Here is a 15,089-nt window from a genome sequence, read left to right as displayed (position 1 = left end):
ATTTGCCTTTTATCGCAAAAAAATTTAATAGACTAATTGTAAAAGATGACAGCAGATTATACAAATTCAAGACAAAGAACAAACCACTTGAATTGCTCATGGATATCCAACTTGTAGGGTGTAGTTTAATACTTATTAATAAGAGATTACTGCAAGATGGTCAAGTCCAGGACCTAAATACAAGTATTATCTACAGCAACAATGAGGAAATTAGAAATATTAGAGGAGGAGTATCCAGAGAAGAGATATCAATAAGCACATATTTCGCTCCCCACTTTCTAAAGGGATTGCTGTGTAGATGACTTTCTTCTCTACTCATCCCTATTTACTGATCTTCCTCCTGGCATTTATCCCTGCAAGTGGGACAAGAGCTACATCTGCCCCTACACCTCACTCTTCACCACTATTCAGGGCTCCAAACAGTCCCAGGTGAAGCAACATTTCACCTTGAGTCTGTCAAGGTCATCTACTGTTGCTCCTAGTGCAGCCTTGTCTACATCCGTGAGAACTGACGCAGATTGTGGAATTACTTCATCAAGCACTAAAGGTGGGACTTCCCAGCGACCACCTGTTTCAATTCAACTTTCCATTTCCATTCCAACATGTCAGTCCATGGCCTGCTCTACTGTCACAATGAGGTCACTCCAAGGTTGGCAGGGCAAAACCTCAAATTCCATCTGGGTAGCCTCCAATCTGATAGCAGAAGTTCAAGAAATCGATGTTCATGCCAATTTCTCTTCCTTTCCCCCTTCTGTCATTTTTTTCCATTCTTCATTCTGGTTCCCTCTTCCTCCTTCTCTTTTCCTCACCTGCCCATCACCTCCCTCTGGTGCCCCTCCCTCCTTTCCTTTCTCCCATAGCCACCGTTCTCTTCTATCAGATTCCTTCTTCAGCCCTTTACGTCATACCCTCTGCCCCACCTACCCACCTTCCCCTATCTGGTTTCGCTTATCACCTGCCAGCTTGTACTCCTTCTCCTCTCCCCACTTCCTATTCTAGGTCCCTCCCCGATAAAGGGTCTCTGCCCAAATCGTCAACTCCATAGCTGCTTCCCGACTCGCTGAGTTCCTCCAGCATTTTGTGTTGCTCTAGATTCCAGCATCTACAAAATCTCTTGTGCTTAATATCAGAACCACAAAAGAAATGTCAAAGCTTTAACGCCTCACTGAGAAGCAAAGGGGGGAAAAAAAACAAAGGAAATGAAAGAGGGCAACAAATATGTAAAACATTTTGGACGTCTGGTAAATGTTAAATAATTTTATCTGAAATGAAGAAAAGTATATAACAACTGTATTTCCTTCTGGAGATAAAAACCTTTTGCAATTGTACTTCTGATTTCCTTTTGCTGACCACACTGAAAAGATCTGTAGTTTCTTTATAATGCATGACAACCTCTATTGAAACTCTATTGTGACCTGCTCATGGGTACTTTCAACTTCAAGAGGAAAATATGTTTGCTCAACAGAGCCAGATGATGTATATTCCAGATAAATTATACCATTACTACACAGAAATATTAGATAACGTTAATATGTGAAAGAGCCTTGAAATTAATAGGTTAGCTCTTTTTATCTGTACTATTTACATGAAAATCTCTTTACTCCAGAACGGAATGTGATTGTGAGAACTTGCAAGTGGTGGTGACACACTGCAAATTAAACCAGATTCTTCTGTAAAGTGCTTTTAGCAGGAAAGCATCAGCAATATTCTTTTAAAATCTTAAAAACTTTATACCAAATAATAAAACTGATGATGAGAGCATTGTAATTTTGAAGTTCATATCAGCATCATAGCTGTGTGAAGTAAACTTACATAAATGAACATCTTTGACAGACTAAACATTTGCTGCCTGTTCCCCTTCCATGAATACCCTCAAACTTGAAGAAGTGAACACTTCTGACAGACTAAACTACTGCCGCCTGTTCTCCTACAGATATCCCAAATCATGTATGTAGTAGGGGCAATTGTCAGAAAGTATGTGATCCCTTTAAAATAGTCATGGCTTGGACCGGCAAACTACCAACAGTGGGGCAGAAGTTAGGCTAGGGAATAAGGCAGGCCAAAACACTTTACTCTCTGAGGACACCCGACTGGCAGAGTGATCGGATACACATTTGGTTAGAGAAAATACAATCCCAGCAATATGCAGATGCATATTGTCTACCAGGATCGAGCTAGTTGCAATCCTAAGGCTAACCAGCCATGGTTATACATCTTATTTGAAACTGTTGTGATATTTAAGTGGAAAAAGTAGAAACTTCGCATAGAGCTGAATGCAAGGGTAAAGTTCAGCAGATCTTAATTAAGAATTGACACTCAGTGGGCACATTATTAGGCACTCCTGTAGTCCATCCACTTCAAAGTCTGACGGGTTGTGCATTCAGAGATGCTCTTCTGCACACCACTGTCGTAATGCATGGTTATTTGTGTTACTTGCACCTTGCTATCATCTTGAACCAGTCTGAACATTCTCTTCAGACCTCTCTCATTAACAAGGCATTTTTGCCCACAGAACTGCTACTCACTGGACTTTGTTTTTTTACACCATTCTCTGTAAACTGTAGCGATTGATGTGTGTGAAAATCCCAGGGGATCAGCAGTTTCTGAGATCCTCAAACCACCCTGTCTGGTACCAACACTCATTCCACAGTCAAAGTCACTGAGAATATATTTCTTACCCATTCCGATGTTTGGTCTGAACAATGTTTGAACTTCTTGACCATGCTTTTATGCATTGAGTTGCTACCACATGATTCACTGATTAGATATTTGCATTACAGACAGACAGACTTTATTGATCCTGAGGGAAATTGGGTTTCGTTACAGTCGCACCAACCAAGAATAGTGTAGAAATATATCAATATAAAACCATAAATAATTAAATAATAAGTACAATTATTCCAAGTGGAAATAAGTCCAGGACCAGCCGATTGGCTCAGGGTGCCTGACACTCTGAGGGAGGAGTTGTAAAGTTTGATGGCCGCAGGCAGGAATGACTTCCTATGACGCTCAGTGTTGCATCTCGGTGAAATGAGTCTCTGGCTGAATGTACTCCTGGGCCTAACCAGTACATTATGGAGTGGATGGGAGACATTGTCCAAGATGGCATGCAACTTGGACAGCATCCTCTTTTTAGACACCACCATCAGAGAGTCCAGTTCCACCCGCACAACATCACTGGCCTTACGAATGAGTTTGTTGATTCTGTTGGTGTCTGCTACCCTCAGCCTGCTGCCCCAGCACACAACAGCAAACATGATAGCAGTGGCCACCACAGACTCATAGAACATCCTCAGCATCATCCGGCAGATGTTAAAGGACCTCGGTCTCCTCAGGAAGTAGAGACGGCTCTGACCCTTCTTGTAGACAGCCTCAGTGTTCTTTGACCAGTCCAGTTTATTGTCAATTTGTGTCCCTAGGTATTTGTAATCCTCCACCATGTCCACACTGACCCCTTGGATGGAAACAGGAGTCACCATTGCCTTAGCCCTCCTCAGGACCACCACCAGCTCCTTAGTCTTTTTCACATTAAGCTGCAGATGATTCTGCTCAAACCATGTGACAAAGTTTCCCACCGTAGCCCTGTACTCCGCCTCATCTCCCTTGCTGATGCATCCAACTACGGCAGAGTCATCAGAAAACTTCTGAAGATGGCAAAACTCTGTGCAGTAGTTGAAGTCCGAGGTGTGGATGGTGAAGGGAAAGGGAGACAGGACAGTCCCCTGTGGAGCCCCAGTGCTGCTGACCACTCTGTCTGACACACAGTGTTGCAAGCGCACCCACTGTGGTCTGCCAGTCAGGTAATCAATAATCCATGACACCAGGGAAGCATCCACCTACATCACTGTCAGCTTCTCACCCAGCAGAGCAGGGCGGATGATGTTGAACGCACTGGAGAAGTCAAAAAATATGACCTTCACAGTGCTCAACGGCTTGTCCAGGTGGGCGTAGACACGGTTCAGCAGGTAGACAATGGCATCCTCAACTCCTAGTCGGGGCTGGTAGGCAAACTGGAAGGGGTCTAAGTGTGAGTAGGTGTATCTAATAAGGTGGCCATTGAGTGTACATTTCACATTTATAAAGTGCAGTTATTTTACTAGTAAAATATCAATCAAATTACATTATTTAGTATAATTCCTGAATAAAGACTTAAATGCCAGTGTCTTTTTAAGCTACATATTTTACTAAAATTAGTTCACAAATTAAACAATGTTATCAGCTCCCACCTGCTTCAAGTTTGCTAGGATTTGTTCTCTTTGGTAAAAGATCTTCTAAATCTTGCAACATTGGATTGACGGTATTTTTATTGTTCCTTCTATTCCTTTGTTCTTCACGTTGCTTTTATAATAGAAAAGAATTGCACCACATTTAACAACATTTCATTGTGGGATATGAATATATTTAAAAATGCAAAACAACACTGAAATGTTAGCCTTGTTACACAGGAGAAATGTTATTGTTTTAAAATACAGGACAATATAATTTATTAACTTCTAGACAGGGCTTATTAATATTTAGTTGTTTTTTCTAGCATCTTATGTGACTTCCAACAGGCATGTGCAGGTAGAAGTTGGATTGCATAGCATTTTATTTTCAATGCAATCCAGAATTGAAATAACCCTCATTAAATAATTCTTGGAAAATTCGTGCCTGTTAATAAAACGGATCAGCTGCTTGTCCACACCATCTGTAGTTCCACATCAAATGCCATGCCACACATCTCTGAAGTCCTCCTGGTCTGAAGTAAAGAGCTCTGGTCTAGAAAGTGACTTGTCATGTGGTAATCACAAATAAAGTTGCAAAACTGAGTTGTATATTTAGATGCCATTTAAATGGCCATTCCAGTGTCTTTCTGAGAACTTCAGTGCTCTTTTCATGACCTCTCTAACCTCTGCCTTTTGGAGCATTTATGTTGTATGTTGCTTCTGTCTGCTGCCAATGAACTGTGTTTCCTGAAGGGCTGATTTTTGCTTGGAGTGGATGAGATAAATTGGTCTTATTCCCAAAAAAGACATGCAGATTACAATCATACACCTTTTTCATGGAAATCCTACTAACATATTTTGGCTGTGCAGAATGGAACCAAACTTCACAAGTTCACAATAAAATGGATGCACTGCATACATGGTGTATGCCAGGAGAAGATGTATTTCTACCTCTAAGAATTTTTAGAACTCAAATAAGTGTCCTTCTTGATATAAAGCATATATGAAAAACTATGCATTTCCAAGTTTACATACTATCTGTGCATTCTCCTCAGTAACTACTTTTCAATATGAACTTACCATTTGCATCTTCTTTTTTAGCTCCAGATTTGCTGCTTTGTATGTTTTTGAGGTAGCATTAAGGTAGTATATGCCTAAACTGCAATTAAACACAGGTTAAAAGGCAATCAGATGTGATAGTGCTTAATAAATAAGTAATAAATTTTATTTAATATATACCGGTACCTTATAGCTTACAGTATACATAAACACCTTCTTTACTCTATTCAGAATTACAGTTAAGATATATCAACACTGATTTTTTCATAATGGCTGATCAGCAAACAACTGGCAGCAAATGGAAAGATTTTGCACAGTGCAAAATAAATATTTAAAAAATCTAATATGCTAAAATTTATAGTACCAACAAAACATTATTTAAAAGTAAAACAAGTATACTTTGAAATGCTTCTCTGAAGGACTGAAAATCCATATCCATAAAATCAATTTTATTTACTCAGGAAACTGGCATAGCACATATGGAAGGAAGGGAAACAAGCAGTAGTGTCATGGAACATGTAGAGATTAAAGAGGAGTAGTGCTTGCTGCCTTACAGCGAATAAAGGTAGATAATTCCCCCAGGCCTGACATGATATTTCCTCAGACCTTGAGAAAGATTAGTGTAGAAATTGCAGGGGCCCTGGCAGAAATATTTAAAATGTCCTTAGCCACAGGTGCGGTGCCGGAGGATTGGAGGGTAGCTCATGTTGCTCCATTGTTTAAAAAAGGCTCCAAAAGTAAGCCAGGTAATTACAGACTAGTTAACCTGACATCAGTAGTAGGTAAATTATTGGAATGTGTTCTGAGAGATTGGATATACAAGTATTTGGACAACCAAGGGCTGTTTAAGGATAGTCAGCATGGCTTTGTGTGTGGTAGATTGTGTTTAAAGAATCTTGTAGAGTTTTTCGAAGAGGTTACCAAGAAAGTAGATGAAGGAAAAGCTGTGGATGTTGTCTGCATGGACTTTAGTAAGACCTTTGACAAAGTACCACATGGGAGGTTAGTTCAGAAGGTTCAGACACTAGGTATCCATGGAGAGTTTGTAAACTGGATTTGAAACTGGCTGTGTGGGAAAGAAGAGAGAGTGGTAGTGGATGATTGCTTCTCAGACTGGAGGCCTGTGACTAGTGGTGTGCCTCAGGGATCTGTTCTTGGACCATTGTTGTTTGTTGTCTATATCAATGATGTAGATGATAATGTGGTAAATTGGATCAGCAAGTTTGCTGATGACACTAAGATTGGAGGCGTTGTGAACAGTGAAGAAGGCTTTCAAAGCTTGCAGAGGGATCTGGACCAACTGGAAAAATGGGCCAGAAAATGGCAGATGGAATTTAATGCAGACAAGTGTGAGGTTTTGCATTCTGGAAGGACAAATCAAGGTAGGACAAACACAGTAAATGGTAGGGCACTGAGGAGTGCGGAGGAACAAAGGGATCTGGGAGTTCAGATGCATAATTCCTGAAAGTGGTGTCACAGATAGACAGGGTTATAAAGAAGGCTTTTGGCACCCTGGCATTCATAAATCAAAGTATTGAGTATAGGAGTTGGGATGTTATGGTGAGGTTATATAAGACATTGGTGAGGCCAAATTTGGAGTATTGTGTGCAGTGCTGGTCACCTAACTATAGGAAGGATATCAGTAAGATTGAAAGAGTGCAGAGAAGATTTACTAGAATGTTGCCGGGTCTTCAGGAGTTGAGTTACAGAGAAAGTTTGAACAGGTTTGGACTTTATTCCTTGGAGCATAGAAGAATGAGGGGGGATTTGATAGAGGTTTACAAAAATATGAAGGGTATGGACCAAGTACATGTGTGTAGGCTCTTTCCACTTAGATTAGGAGAGATAAATATGAGAGGACCTGGCTCTAGGTTGAAAGGGAAAAGGTTTAGGGGAACATTAGGGGGAAATTCTTCACTCAGAGAGTGGTGGGAGTGTGGAATGAGATGCCAACTGACGTGGTAAATGCAGGCTCACTCTTAAGTTTTAACAATAAATTGGATAGATACATGGATGGGAGAGGTCTGGAGGGTTATGGACTAGGTGCAGGTCAATGGGACTAACAGAATAAAGTTTCAGCACAGACTAGAAGGGCTGAATGGCCTGTTTTCTATGCTGTAGTGTTCTATGGTTCTAATTTTTGTCTATGAATATGCTTCACATCTACAGCTGAATATATTTAATAATTTACTCTTTTAATAACCTATTAAAGCAGAAAAAGTGCATTTAATACCATTTATACTATATTTTGCAATTGTACAAAATTAAATTTAATTTTAAGCTCTGTACCATCAATCAAACCATGGACAGGAAGACCATAATTATTTGGGTGATTAGGGTTTTTCTTTTACTGCTGAAAGGAAAACAAAACTTACACCATAAGTAAGATCCCAGGAAGAATCAGCCCTGGATTTGAAGCGTAACTGAAGAGTTTTCCAATAAATGCTGGAAAATCATACTCAATTGTTTCCATAATGACCTCAAACATTTTAGCTTTCCCACTGTAAGAAAAAAAATTGAGAATTACACTGAAATATGGTTTAAACAACAATGACTAATTTGAAGACTTTAATGGTGCATCATTCGTGTTCTTTGATGGAAGTTGTCATTACTTTTTAGTGTGTCAGAGAAAATGTAACTGATGTATTTATCTGCTCAATGCATCAAAACCTTTATTTGGAAATAGGCAATTATATTGGAGGTGCGTTTTCAACAAGGTAACACTCATTAGGAAAGCTCACCCATAGGAAATGGGACAACCATATAGTACTGCAGGCTCAGTCCATATCTTGCACCTGCAACTGAAGTGTTACATGTATCCATTTCCATCAAATACAGGAAGAGAGGGGATGGGTGACCGTCAGAGAGGCAGGAGAGAGGATATTGATAGTTCAGGAGGATGCTGAGGGTTTCTTGCTCTGTAAACGATCTTTATTTTAGAGGGGATTTCCCTGAGAAGTGCTAAACACAGGGAGAGTCAAGAACCCTAAGAAGAGACAAGAATAGGGATGAATTATCAAGGCAAGAGAAACAGTCAATGCTAGCAAGATGGAACATTCTGAAGACCAGCCAGACTACAACTCTGTCTTTGATGAGAGTGACCTACTCAGGAGAGGCACGCTGCCACTGCAGAATAAATAAGAAATGTATATCTCAACTCAAAGAGACAAGATTTCATGGGTCAGAGAGCATCACCACAGAAAACCCATGGGTTTTAGCCACAAATCTGCCATTTCATCCTCCATATCTCAAATGGAGACATGGATGCTGTAATCCTGACTCTCTACAAGAAGAGAGATCAATCTGTGTCAATTACAGAGGGATCTCCCCAAAGGCAAGCCATCATTTGGAATGTCATCACTTGGGGTCCTTCTTAACCACTTCATCCTGGTGACCAAAGAGCTGTTTCTTACATTACAGTGTGGATCTTATCCATCTAGAGACACTGCAGATATAGAACATAGAACATAGAAAACCCAAGCACAATACAGGCCCTTCAGCCCACAATGCTGTGCCGAACATGTACTTACTTCAGAAGTTACCCATAGCCCTCTATTATTCTAAGCTCCATCTACCTATCCAGGAGTCTCTTAAAAGACCCTATTGTATCCACCTCCACCACTGTTGCCGGCAGCACATTCCACACACTCACTATTCTCTTGCTTAAAATACTTACCCCTAACATCTCCTCTGTACCTACTTTCAAGCACCATAACATTGTGCCCCTTCTTGTGTTAGCCATTTCAGTCCTGGGAAAAAGCCTCTGACTATCCACACGATCAATGCCTCTCATCATCTTATGCACCTCTATCAGATCACCTCTCATCCTCCATCGCTCCAAGGAGAAAAGGCTGAGTTCACTCAACCTATTCTCATAAGGCATGCTCCCCAATCCAGGCAACATCCTTGTAAATCTCCTCTGCACCCTTCCTATGGTCTCCACATCCTTCCTGTAGTGAGGTGACCAGAACTGAGCACAGTACTCCAAATGGGGTCTGACCAGGGTCCTAGATAGCTGCATCATTACCTCTCCACTCCTAAGCTCAACACCAAGGTTGATGAACGCCAATACACCATATGCCTTCTTAACCACAGTGTCAACCTGCACAGCAGCTTTGTGTGTCCTATGGGCTCAGAACCCAAGATCCCTCTGATCCTCCACACTCCCAAGAGTCTTACCATTAATGCTATGTTTTGCTATCATATTTGACCTACCAAAATGAACAACTTCACACTTATCTGGGTTGAACTTCATCTGCCACTTCTCAACCCAGTTTTGCATCCTATCAATGACCCACTATAACCTCTGACAGCCCTCCACACTATCCACAACACCCCCAACATTTGTTTCATCAGCAAACTTACTAATCCATCCCTCCACTTCCTCATCCAGGTCATTTATAAAAACCACAAAGAGTAGGGGTCCCAGAACAGATCCCTGAGGCACACCACTGGTCACCAACCTCCATGCAGAATATGACCCGTCTACAACCACTCTTTGCCTTCTGTGGGCAAACTAATTCTGGATCCACAAAGCAATGTCCCCTTGGATCCCATGCCTCCCTACTTTCTCATCAAGCCTTGCATGGGGTACCTTGTCAAATGCCTTGCTGAAATCCATATGCACTACGTCGACTGCTCTGCCTTCATCAAAGCGTTTAGTCACATCCTCAAAAAATCCAAGCAGGCTTGTAAGGCGCGAGTTGCCTTTGACAAAGCCATGCTGACTATTCCTAATCATATATGCCTCTCTAAATGTTCAGAAATCCTGCCTCTCTGGATCTCTTCCTTCAACTTACCAGCCACTGAAGTAAGAATCACTGGGCTATAATTTCCTGGGCTACCTTTCTTGAATAAGGGAACAAAATCCACAACCCTCCAATCCCCCGGAACCTGTCCCCTCCCAATTGATGATGCAAATGTCATCGCCAGAGGCTCAGCAATCTTTTCCGTCACCTCCCACAGTAGCCTGGAGTACATCTCATCCGTAACGCAGCAAGGGAAGAAAAAGGATAAAAGGAGCAAAGTAATTGGGAGAGCTAATTAGCACTAGAGAAAAAGCTTTTAGATAGAAACAAACTAATAGAATATTGAAAATATAAGTCAAGTTTTCTTTGCAAGTCTTTAAACGTTAGAAATATATTAAAATTGTTGAGCAGCAGGCACATTATCCACTAGTTCTAAAATCCTTTAATAACTAAAAATACGTTGATCTCTGCCTGACCAAGTACAGGAATGAGCCTCAGCATCATTTTGGGGCTGAAGAAATTTCTCCTTCTCTCCACCGTAAATATCTTTCCCTCTATCCTGATATTTTGACCCCTTGTTCTAGACCTTCCAGCCAGAACAAACATTTTCCCTGCTTGTTGATCCCTGTCAGAACTTCAAACATTTCAATTCAGTAAGAACGTATTAATTAAATGAAATAAGAAATAGGAGAAAAGTAGCTCATTTGACTCCTTCAGCCTGTTCCATCATTCATTAAGTTTGAGGCTGATCATCTACCTCAGCTCTATTCTTCCAGCATTCTTGCTATATATATTTTAATTCTGCTATGTCCAGCAATCTATGAAAGTGATTCGAATGAATATAATGACTGAGCCTACACAGACCTCTTGGGCAAAGAATGAAGAAGTTTCTCCTCATTCCTGTCCTATATGGTCCGCAGACCTAGAATTGTGATCAAGGGAAAACATTCACCCTCCATCTCATCTCTCAAGTCCTTCATGAATTAGCATAGTAAAAAAATATTGTATTTAATGCTACTGTTAGATTTCCCAAAAAAAAAGCAATGTACTGAATCTTGTGTGAAACACTATTAGAATGGTTCATACCCAGAAGTAATCACCAAAATGGAACATGCAATAACTAAAGAGACCTCGTGTCATTTAGGGCAACTCCTGGCACAACATTGCAAAGCAAGCAGACAAATTCACCCAGAGAGACAAGCAAGCTCTGATCAATGAGGTATGTGCTAGGTGAAAGACCCTGTGTCATAGGGAGTGGAGTCCCACCAGCTCTGATGTAAGAAGATTGGCAAGATGTGGCTATAGTGGTTTTCCCGTGGATTGAGAATCCTTACTCAGTGGAGCAATGTGAAATGTGCTTTCATTTCTTCACAAGCTAGGTCAGGGTGATCTGCTCAACACTATTTACACTTGCAGAGTTAAGCAGGGGTCTAGGTTTAATAAGTAAATTGGTAATAAGTGATGACCCCCTCCTGTTGGACTGCTTGAGGTAACTTATTCTTGATTCTTTCTTTCTTCTCTTCTAATACTTGTATATCTGTACACTTGTAATGCTACTGTGACACTATAATTTCCTTTGGGATTAATTATCTATCTATAAGGAAATTGAGTTATTGTAGCAAGAACTGGACCAGGGATTTATTTATTCATGTTATAATTTGTACAGCCATTCTTACAAAGCAAGTGTGAGGAATTTTTATCCAGCTTTTGGGCTGCCACAACAGATTATAATTGATGTTAGTGGCAACAATTGGAATATGGAAAGGATCACTTGGGATCTATTGAAGACCATGATTTCACAGGCTGCTTTGAAGAAATGTCTCTCTTTCAATAAGTTCACTAATCAATATTTCTTCACTCTTCCTCATAGCTGGGAGATGAGGTGGTGGATGCTGAACAGAACATCCTTTGGTGGTCTCCTTTTTCCTCCTGCTTCACTTGAAGCAGCTCTTGAAACTCCATCTTGAGATTTGACTTCCCTTGTTTTGGGACCAATGACTATCTTTGATTTAATGACAGATTATGTCATTCTGCAGGATGAAGTCAGCCCATCTATAAGGCATTGACTGCAGGGTACCTACAAATTGATGCAAGGAATAAATTCCTTCTTAAGAAGTCCAAGGATGTTTTTCATCTGCATCATGGTAGCTATGTGGCTCTCAGGTCTATGGCTGTGGTTGAATATTCCACTTATGTAAGGAGACAAGCAAGTAAGGAATAGCTCATGTCCTCAGATCCATAACTCCGAGCAGAGATGATCACTTAACCATGAAGATTTCTTTTATTCATGACCTAAATCAGCTTCACATTGTGTGAGTGTAAACTTCTGTTTAGCAAAATCATCCAAGTTATAAAGGGTAGAGTCAATGGCTTCCTGTTCTTATGGGAAGCCAGCAACATCAGCAAATGCCAAGGTTCAAGAGGCGAATTGTTTCTGACTAAAATCAAAGTACAGATGAAATGGTTTAGATGAAAAAGGAAACACAATGCCTGGGAATCCTCTGTGACACAGCTATTAGCAATCAATCCATTAGATGTGTCAGGGATGTGTCTGCTGCTTTCATTTAGAAAAGTCTTGTGTGAGAAAGTTGGTAGCCAATATGACCTTGATTTCTACAGAGAAAGAGCAGAGGGCAGTCAACAGAGGAATGTTATCATACAGAATGTCACATACCTCAGCAATAAAAGCCTTGGAAAAGCTGAGGACATTTGTTCATTAGAGCAGTCCAAGTAGGACATGATGTCTCCAACGACTTAGTGTCAGTAGGCATTTTGCTGATTATCCTGTCCTTGCCTCTTATCCAAAAGTCTCTAACTCACCCTAAGTGACCAGTATGATCCAATGATGGAATATTCCAAGCACAGCCACTACTGTGGAATGAATATCTCAGCAGTTAAAAATCAGAGAGCATACTTTCTACTGTTAGGCTTTGGAAGGAGTTGCAATGGACATGTGTGAACAGTCCCATGCTACCATATTTTATTAGTTAAGTTTCACCATCATGTCAGAGAAACTGAACATCACTGGATCTACATGTTGGGACTCTATGGGATACCTTACAGGAGGACTGCAGCATTTTGTGATTGCAACTCAGCACGTTTTCTCAATGGCAATAAGGAAAAGGCAATAAATGTTAAGCTTGCCAGAAATACATATGGCTTTAGTCTTGAATCAGAAGGTTGGCGTCATTCAATGTCTGTAGTGAGATGCTGAAGATGTTCTATAGGTCAGTTGTGGAGAGCGCCCTCTTCTTTGTGGTGGCGTGTTGGGGAGGAAGCATTAAGAAGAGGGACGCCTCACGTCTTAATAAGCTGGTAAGGAAGGCGGGCTCTGTCGTGGGCAAAGTACTGGAGAGTTTAACATTGGTAGCTGAGCAAAGGGCGCTGAGTAGGCTACGGTCAATTATGGATAACTCTGAACATCCTCTACATAGCACCATCCAGAGACAGAGAAGCAGTTTCAGCGACAGGTTACTATCGATACAATGCTCCTCAGACAGGATGAAGAGGTCAATACTCCCCAATGCCATTAGGCTTTACAATTCTACCGCCAGGACTTAAGAACTTTTTAAAAGCTATTATTAATGCTTTTTGAGATAGTGATTTAGATGCATATCATATTTTTTACTGAGTTAAGTATTGTATGTAATTAGTTTTGCTACAACAAGTGTATGGGACATTGGAAAAAAAGTTGAATTTCCCCATGGGGATGAATAAAGTATCTATCTATCTATCTATTATCACTGAAATATGACATGAAATTTGTGGTTTTGTGGTACCAATACAATTAAAAATATATTAAAAATCTATAAATTTCAAGAATAAGTAAGTCATACAGAGAAAAGGAATACAAGGTGGCATTCATGGGTTTATGGACTATTAAGACACCTCATGGTGGAAGGGAAGAAGGTGTTCCTAAATCAATGATTGTCAGTGTTCAGGCTCTTGTACATCCTCCCTAATGGTAGTAAAGAGGCGAAGGATGCCCTGATGGTGAAGGACTTTAATGATGGATGCCACCTTCTTGAGGCATCATGTCTTGAAGAAGACATTGGTGGGAAGTGTTGTGCCATAATGGAGCTGGCTAAATTTATACCCCTCTGCCGCCTTTTGTGGCTGTGTATTGGAGGCTCCATACCAGGCTGTGATGCAGCCAGTTACAATGCTCTCCACAGTACATCTACAGGAATTTGTAAGACTTTGGTGACATATGAAATCTCTTCAAACTGCTAATGAAATAGAACCACCAGTGTGCCATCTTCATGATTGCATCAATGTGTTTGGCCCAGGGTAGATCCTCTGATATGTTTATACAAAGGAACTTGAAGCCGCTCATCTTGAGCACTGATGATCCCTCAATGAGGACAGGGGTGCGTTCTCCTGGCTTTCCCTCTTTGAAGTTCACAATCAGCTTTTTTGTCTTGATGGCAATGAGTGTGAAGTCATTGTTGCAACTCCACTCAGCTAGCCAATCTTTCTCATTCTTGTACGTCTCGTTGTCACCATCTGAGATTCCCCCAACAACAATGATGTCATCAGCAATTTCATATCTTACAGTTGAGCTGTGCTTAGGACAGAGTCATGAGTATAGACAGTAGAGCAGGTGTTTAAGTGAGGTGTACCTGTGTATATCGTCAACAAGGAGGAGATGTCATTTCCAATCTGTACTAACTGCGGTCTTCCAATAAGGAAAGCAAGGATCAAGTTGCAGATGGAATTTCTGTGGGAAGGTTTACAAACTTGGCGATTAATACTGTAGGGTAATGGCACTGAACGCTGAGCTGCAATAGATAGCCTGATGTATCTTTTTCTGTTGGTGCTCCAAAGTAGAGTGAAGAGCCATTGTGATTTTGTCCACTCTAGAACTGTTGCAGCGGTAGGCAAATTGCAGCAAGTCTAGGTCTTAGCTCAAGAGGAGTTAATTCTAGTGATAACCAACCGCTCAAAGTATTTCATCACAGCAGGTGTGAGTGCTGCTGGGCCATAGTTGTTGAAGCAACTCACCCTGTTATACATGAGCACTGGTATGATTGCTGCCCCTTTGAAGCAGATGGAAACCTCAGACTGCAGAGGCGGA

General features: G+C 40.9%; 1 protein-coding gene across 1 annotated transcript in view; it reads right to left on the bottom strand.

Annotated features, from left to right (window-relative positions):
* Positions 1–15,089, bottom strand: part of LOC140740564 (transmembrane channel-like protein 2-A) — a 39,268-nt gene that overhangs the window by 1,163 nt on the left and 23,016 nt on the right. The window contains exons 14-16 of the mRNA XM_073069832.1: positions 7,640–7,765; positions 5,286–5,364; positions 4,227–4,338 (exon numbers count right to left, since the gene is read on the bottom strand). Of these exons, the coding sequence (XP_072925933.1) occupies positions 4,227–4,338; positions 5,286–5,364; positions 7,640–7,765 (317 nt within the window). The remainder of the gene's footprint in view (positions 1–4,226; positions 4,339–5,285; positions 5,365–7,639; positions 7,766–15,089) is intronic.

This window comes from Hemitrygon akajei, chromosome 2 (genome assembly GCF_048418815.1).
Source record: "Hemitrygon akajei chromosome 2, sHemAka1.3, whole genome shotgun sequence".
NCBI lineage: Eukaryota > Metazoa > Chordata > Chondrichthyes > Myliobatiformes > Dasyatidae > Hemitrygon > Hemitrygon akajei.
Note: the sequence above shows the minus strand (reverse complement) of the source record. Positions and strands in the feature narration are given on the sequence as shown.